General features: G+C 36.2%; 1 protein-coding gene across 1 annotated transcript in view; it reads left to right on the forward strand.

The window, feature by feature from the left end:
* Positions 1–5,441: 5,441 nt before the first annotated feature.
* Positions 5,442–8,310, forward strand: part of ADPRM (ADP-ribose/CDP-alcohol diphosphatase, manganese dependent) — a 6,471-nt gene continuing 3,602 nt past the window's right edge. Inside the window, exons 1-2 of the mRNA XM_007948044.2 lie at positions 5,442–6,048; positions 7,174–7,290. Of these exons, the coding sequence (XP_007946235.1) occupies positions 5,448–6,048; positions 7,174–7,290 (718 nt within the window). The 5' untranslated portion in view covers positions 5,442–5,447. The remainder of the gene's footprint in view (positions 6,049–7,173; positions 7,291–8,310) is intronic.

Consider the following 8,310-nt stretch of genomic DNA (forward strand, 5'->3'; position numbering starts at 1 on the left):
CTCTGTAAATCTTCACCCAAATCCTAATTAAAAAAAAAAAAAACCTGCCTAAAAGTAGAAAAAACCTCATACACCTATTACTAACTTCAATTATTATCTACCCTGCACTCCCCCACTTTTTTGTGTGTATTTGAAGGAGGGGGTATTTTGAAAACATTCCACAGCATTGGTTTCCCCACTGGAGATGGTTTTTTGTTTGTCCTCCAGAACCAGCCTTTCTGAGCTCTGTGTTATCTCCCTGAACCATGAAATAAAAGACTCTGCATAAATTACCTAGGAGAGTCAATTCCCTACCCCTTTGGTTCTTTTTGCTCCAGCTGACTCAGTTCTGACTCACATGGTTACGGAGTCAGAACTCAGATCACCAGGTCAGGTGACAGGATGCTGGGTCACAAGTCTGCGAAGCTGGTGTATCAGGTCAGACAATAGGCTGCTGACTCAAGTTCCAAGAACTGGAGGTCAAATGATAATGAATTGGATGCAGGGTCCAGAGCAAGAGAACTTTGCCAGTGCATTCACATATATTAGATGAAGAGCATACCCTCAAGAAAACTCACCTTGAGCAAGGTGGTCAAGGGTGTTAAGGGTAACTGGGATGGAAAACAATTACATCAGACTACAAAATGGAAGATAACTACATCATTATATAATTGCCAAATTACATAATTACATATTGCTAAACCACTGAAAATTATGGCCAAGTTGATATATAACCTTGACCGTCACAGGTTCCATACATCTTATTTATATCTGCAGCAAGCTGTCTAATCCCTTTGGTGGACCACAAACACCTTATTTCACAATCTCACCCAATCATTGTAGGAGTCAAAAAGACTGGCTCGTAGGGCCACATTAAGTAATAAGTAAGTTAATAAATAACTTAATGTAAATAGATAACTAGATTATAAACGTCTTAATTTTTCTAACTGGACTAAAGGAAATACTAAAATGAATATCAAATGTAATAATTTAATCAATTAAATGCCTTGGTATAGAGAAAAGTACATGGGCTTTGGATGATTATAGGTCCAACTTACTATGTCTTTAAAATGTTTCAATTTTCCCATCTGTGAAATAGATGACAAAGTCTATCCCTGAGGAGAGTAACAATTTACAAAAAGATATTTCCATCTTATTATTGAATAGGCATTCTGATTGAATTTAAATCAAATTCAGATCAGGAATAATTTCTGATTTTTAAAAAATGTGCAGTAGTTTTAAACACACATGCATTTCCCACAAACACCAAAATGATTCTATCGAAACTTCATGGTTTTATTTGAAAGTTGTGTATGACACCAATACACTCTCCCTTATGTATTAGATTCCCATCATAGGTTGTTTCTGCCAGGCTGTGTTTTCTCTTTGCTGGTGGGTAGGTGACCTGAAATAATTTTCTCATATTTTGTATCAGGAATAATGGGGAGGAAGTGAAGATGTGAAAAGAGAGGAAATTTTTTTTTATCTTTTTACTTAAATATGTGTATGTATTTTGAGAGGAATAATTTTAATCAAAAAAAGGAAAAAACGGCATAAAATTAACTGAAACTGATGTGATAGCATCAGTCATTTCTGTGAGCAATTGTTCTTGGTTCTTTAACAGTTGGATTCTAATTCTACCTTTTTTTAGCCTGAATATTAACCCCCTACTCCCACAACCAAAACAGCAAATATCTAATCTTTTCTTCTTACAAATGATTTCTGACCTGCATTGTGGACAAGAAGAGCCAAGGATTTAAACTCCCCCTGCTCAAAAAAACCTGTTATTTTATTAGATTATTTACAATCTAAATTTATAATGATCTCTTGAAATAGCCAAGAGCACTAAGGGTCAAAACAAAACTAAAGGCTAAGATCCTAAATTATCAACTCTTTTTATTATAAAGATTACAGTAGTAAACTATTGCTGTGGGTTTGAACTTACTATTAAAATTGAATTGCTTCTAAAATTCTTGTCAGATGCCTGTTGTGCAGTCATTTGGCCACTATACCTACCTGATCCTGGTTGTCTTACTCTCAAGATACTCCTGTTCACCTCTTTCTAATCTTAACAAATCATAGTGTAAATTTACATGTCTGTTTTTCAAAATAATAATTAAATTGCATGTTCCCTTTCCTTATAAGCTGTGTGTATTCAACATTTTCTACCCTAGAATACATTGCTGTTTTGAAGTATGTGGTCCTTGGTGGTTCTTTCCAATTAGTTTAACTTTCTTTAGAAGGTTGCTAACTCACACCTGTGACTTCCAGCCAAACAATAGACAGGCATATGAGTTGAACATTTACCTGAGGTAGATACAGTCCTTGGAGAGAACAAGCATGAGAGAAAGAAGGGCTGCTTATGCACAGGGAGACAGATCAGGGGGCAGGAGTGCATGGAGGAATGGGCACAAAGAAGAGGTAACTATTGGGAGGAAGTAGGAGGGGAGCTGTTGCATTGTGGTAAATTGTGGTCAGTGTGATGAGACAAAGTGTATGTGAACTGCTGTATGGAAATTGTATTTGCTCTGTAAATTTTCATCCAAATCACAATAAAAAGGAAAAAAAAAGTTGCTAACTCTTGGTGTAACTTTGAGTCTCCATAAAATGAACTGTTTCCCAGTGGAAATTATATCTGATAGGCATTTTGGGAGACCAATTCAATTTGGCTTGAAGCCTAACAGGGGAGTTTATTGGCTGATGTAACTAAGTGACTGTGGGTAGTTCTAGTAAGGACAGGTGGATCCAGGTTTTCTACTTATGTTTCCCAGAATCTACTTCTTACCACCATTTAGATTTGCTTCCTTCTGTTTTGGGTTTATTTCCAGAAAACTTTTTCCCTAGCAACTTGAGCTTTAGTTATCAGCTTAGCAGAGATAGTTCCATTAGTTTTGTTAATCGTTCTAGCAAAAATCCCAGGGCTGATGTTTATTGAACCCAATTGGGTTATGTGCCTGCTGGCCAGAGGTGAAGGTCAAACCACAGGGACTGAAAGTGAGGAATTGGGTAGAAGCCTAAAGGAAAATTGAGGTGTTGTTACCCAAAGAACGGGAAATTAATGCTGGGTAGGCAAAAATAACAGCTGTCTACTGGAGAAAAGATCAAGTTAATTTAAACTAAATTACCTCTAGAAGATCCATAGTACATATTATCTTCTTAAAGGCTCTGAGTCCCATGGTGATACAGCTTTTAAACCTTGTTTAGAGGTAAACACAAACAGCTCATCTGGCAGAGGATAAAAAGCATTCCCAGAAACAATTTTCCCTTAAGCTTTGCTAATAATGTTCCATGTAACATACTTGTTGAAGTATTTTTTTGGTTTGATCATCTCACTAATCTGTATTTGGAATCACAAAAAGTTGAAAGCTAATAGAACTCGAGGTTTTTCAGCTGACTTGGTGAGTTTTGTACTTCTTGTAATCGTGATCTGAATTCTTTACCTTTCAGATCAGATTGTCTCATTTATCCTACTTTGTATACATACTTGTTAACTTGATATCTAGTGGAGCTTTCAGATGGGGATTGAAGGGGAAAATGAGCAAATATAAAAAAAAAGAACATGAGAACATTTTTCAGGATTTCTCTGTCTTTTCTGGTACTATTTTAGGGCTAGCCTGTTTTAGGACTAGTTATAGCCAACCAGGGAGCCCATCATAGTGCAGTAGTTAAAGTGCTCAGCTGCTAACCAAAAGACAGGAGGTTGAACTCACCAGACGCTCCATGGGAGAAAGATGTGACACTTTGCTACCATAAACATTTATAGCCTTAAATATGCCCTGTGGGGCAGATCTACCCTGTCCTATATATTCACTATGAGTCAGAATCAACTCAATGGCAGAGGCTTTTTTGTTGTTGTTGTTGTTTATATCCAGCCAAATTGAGGAAAGTAGCTGAAGTTTATAACTGAATGAACCAGATGGTAAGTGTATCATTAGTGACAACAGTTTTAGAATGAAACCAAACCAACCAAACCCACTGCTGTTGAGTCAAAGAGACCCCTAATTCTCAAATAAGTAAAACTGAAGTCTCATTTTTATTGCTGATTGTGGAATTGTTGCCTCCATCTCTGTTAAGTGAGCACTTAGAAGTAGGATTTCATATGTTTGTAGAGGATTAATTGAAGCTCTGCAAGTATATTGAGCAAATTACTGGAGGGCAGGCATCTGAAAATAATTTTAGAAGTTCCAAATGAAATTTTAGAAGCAATTAAATTTTAATAATAAATTCAGACCCACAGCAATAGTTTATTACTATAATATTTATAATAAAAATAGTTGATAATTTAGGATCTTAGCCTTTAGTTTTGTTTTAATCCTTACTGTTCTTGGGTCTTTTAAAAGATGATTATAAATTTAGATTATAAACAATCTAATAAAATAACAGGTTTTTTTGGGCAGGGTAAATTTAAGTCCCTGGCTCTTCTCGCCAAAATGCAGGGCAAAAATCATTTGTAAGAAGAAAAGATTAGATATTTGCCATTTTGATTGTGGGGGTAGGGGGTTAATATTCAGGTTGAAAAAAGGTAGAATTAGAATACAGCTGTTGAAGAACCAAGGACCACTGCTCACAGAATGACAGTAGTCACATCGGTGGCAATTTTATGCCAGATTTTTTTTTTTCTTTTTTTTGGTTAAAATTAGTCCTCTCCAAATGCTTGCATATACATATTTAAGTAAAAGGAGTCTTTTAAAAAAATTCCTCTTCCTGTTATTCTAGACATGAAATACAAGAAAATTATTTCAGGTCACCTACCACCAGCAAAGAGAAAAGAATTAGCCTGACAGAAAATAGCCTGTAGTGGAATCTGATGCCTAAGGCAGAATGTATTAGTGAACTGTACAATTTCAAATAAAATCTTGACGTTTTGATAGAACCATTTTGGTGTTTGTGGGAAAGGTGTGTGTGTGTTTAAAGGTAGTGCATATTTTTAAAAAATCAAATTATTCCAGATTTGAATTTGCCTTTACTATGATTGGAATGCCTATTCATTAGTGGGATCTCTGGTAGCATAGTGGCTAAGACACTTGCCTGCTAACCAGACGGCTGGCGGTTCAAACCCACCAGCCACTCCTCGGAAGGAAGGTTGGGCAATCCTACTTCCGTAGTGATACTGCCTCGGAAACCCAAGGAGGGGTCACTATGAGTCGGGGCCGACTCCACGGCACATAACAACAACAACATTCATTAGTAGGATGAAGATACCTTTTTGTAAATTGTTCATCTTCTCAGGGATAGAGTTTGTCATGTATTTCACAGATGAGAAAACTGAAACATTTTAAAGACATAGTAATTTGGACCTATGACCATCCAAAGCCTATGCACTTTTCTTTATACCAAGACATTTAGTGAATTAAACTATTACGTTTAATATTCATTTCCGCATTTTCTTCAGTCCAGTTAGGAAAGATGTTTATAACTTAGTTATCTTTTTTACTTTATTTAGTTTACAGAAAAGCTGTTTGGAGGTTATGGATGATAAGCTCAATGCTGGAACCCCAAGTGAGAGTTCAGAACTTGTTTTCTCTTTTGGAGTTATAGCTGATATTCAGTATGCTGATTTAGAAGATGGCTATAATTTCCATGGAACCAGAAGGAGATACTACAGACATAGTCTTCTTCATTTACAGGGTGCTATTGAAGACTGGAATAAAGAAGAAAATATACCCTGTTGTGTTCTTCAACTTGGAGATATCATCGATGGGTATAATGCTCAGTATCATACATCAGAAAAATCACTCGAACTTGTTATGAACACATTCAAAATGCTTAAAGTACCAGTTCATCATATATGGGGAAATCACGAGTTTTATAACTTCAGTAGAGACCACTTAACAAACTCTAAACTTAACACAAAGTTTCTACAAGACCAGATTGTTCATCATCCTGAGACCATACCATCAGAGGATTATTACGCTTATCATTTTGTACCATTCCCTAAATTTCGGTTCATTTTACTTGATGCTTATGACTTGAGTGTCTTAGGTATGGATCAGTCTTCTCCAAAATACCAGCAATGTATGAAGATACTGAAGGAGCATAATCCAAATGCGGAATTGAATAGTCCTCAAGGTGAATTATTCCTTTGACCTGAGAATCTTATACATTGTCTTTAAATTCTTCAGCTACCTTTTATTCGGCAGGAAGATGCACGATTAAGGTAAAAGTTTATTGTTGCTGTTGTTAAGGGTCAGGATTTCTCACAATCCTGATGTCACAAGCCTTGATTATTTGCAGTTGATTCAAGATTCCTTTATTTAGCAGATACTTGAATGCTTACTCTGTGCTGGGCACTTTTCCTAGGGTGATCTATTCAGAGCTTTAAAAATATCCCTTTTTATGGATGGAGTGCAAGAGAGGTAGGTGGACAGGACAGATAATAATTTAAATAAAAACAAGACTATCTTCCATAGTAATAAGTCCTACCAGGAAAATAAAGCAAGATGATGTTATAGGAAAGGACTAGAGTTCCTCTTAGAGTAGGTTGTCAGAGGGAAAGCCTCTTTATAAAGAAATAAGCATTTATACTGACACTTGAATGAAAAAAAGGAGTCATCTTTGGGAGGAACTTTGGCAAATTAAGGAACCCTGATGACTCAGTATTTAAGTGCTTAGCTGCTAACCAAATGGTCGTTGGTTTGAATTCACCAGCCACATCATGGGAAGAAAATGTGGCAGTCTGCCTCCATAAAGATTACAGCCTTGGAAACCCTATGAGGCAATTTTGCTTTTTTGAATAAGGTTAATGTGAGTCAGAATCAACTCAGTGGGTTTATGGGGGCAGAGAATTCCAAACAGGGAAAAACAAATGTAAAGGCCTTAAGCAGAATAAGATTTTGGCATTTTTCAACACAGAAAAGGGTCACTAGCTACAAGGTAATTTGGAACAGTAAACAGGAGCTAGAATATGTAGTGACTTGTTGGCGTTGTAAGGAGTTTGTATTTTATTTAAAATGTAATGGAAAGCCAGTGAAGTAAGCAGAAGAATGTCAAAACTAAGATTAAGATAAATTACGATTTATATATTTTCTAAATTCTTGTGATTTCTCTTTTTGAGTTATTTAATCTTTAAGATTGCTGCCACTCAAAAACATTCCTAGAGAAAAATGGAAGTATCCTTGTATTAACTAAGTTTGAACACCCAAAGGAGGAAGGAAAATGACATTTGGTGGACCTGACTTTATGAATCCATTTCAGGACTTTCTGAGCCCCAGTTTGTCCAGTTTAATGGAGGATTCAGCCAAGAACAGCTGAACTGGTTGAATGAAGTTCTTACATTCTCTGACACAAACCAAGAAAAAGTGGTGATTGTGAGTAAGTATTAAAATTGTTAACCTGATTACTCTAGCATTTTAGAGAATGATAAAAGCTTCTTCTTGTTGTTGTTATGTGCCGTCGAGTCAGACCCGACTCATAGAGACCCCTCCTTGGGTTTCCGAGGCAGTATCACTACGGAAGTAGATTGCCCCATCTTCCTTCCGAGGAGTGGCTGGTGGGTTTGAACCGCCAGCCTTCTGGTTAGCAGTCAAGTGCCTTAGGCACTAGGCTACCAGAGCTCCCTGATAAAAGTTAGGTTTTAATAATATTCACACTATTTATTTTGTGATATCTCCTTTCTATAAAAAAGGATGCTTGGTTTAAAATTTTTTATTGAGAAACAACCTGAATATAAGATTAACATTTAAGGTTGAATCAGGAAAGAATTGTAAAATAACAGGAACATTTTTCCATGTGTTAGAAAGCCCCTACTCCATCTATATGTTTTTTCCCATATCAGTAGATTAATAAATAAAATTTTCATTTATACATAGAAATACAATTTTATGTTATCAACCACCTAAAACAAGTTATAAGAGTCCTATAGCTAAGTTAACGCTTATGTTTGCCTTTTTTAGGATTCAAAGTAGAATTTCCCCAAATGGGATTAATTAATGTAGTAATTTTTAAATGAGAAGTTTGGTTCAGGCCCTATATAAAATCTTAGGCTAGGAAACCTGCCTGTAAATAAAGTGGCCACCAAACAGGCAACTGTTGCCTAGATGAAAGCTGACATCACAGGGGAAGCGGGTTATAGACTCTGCTGGCAGTAAGCATTTTCAGTTCTATAATTGTGTCTATTATAATACTACAAGAAATTTGAATTTTTGTTATTTTTATCTAGAGTAATTTTTTGACAGACATGCTGCCATCAAAGATTATAGGAATCTGGAAGTGCTTAAAACAGTTAGGCATGCACATGTGTAAAAACTGTGAGGAGGCCACATGTTCTGACCTCCTCTAATCTCACAAGAGGAAGACAGCAGTAACCCAAGGCCTATTACTGCAAGGCCAAAC

This window comes from Orycteropus afer, unplaced genomic scaffold, assembly GCF_000298275.1.
Source record: "Orycteropus afer afer isolate SDZICR_OR568_19922 unplaced genomic scaffold, OryAfe1.0 scaffold00199, whole genome shotgun sequence".
NCBI lineage: Eukaryota > Metazoa > Chordata > Mammalia > Tubulidentata > Orycteropodidae > Orycteropus > Orycteropus afer.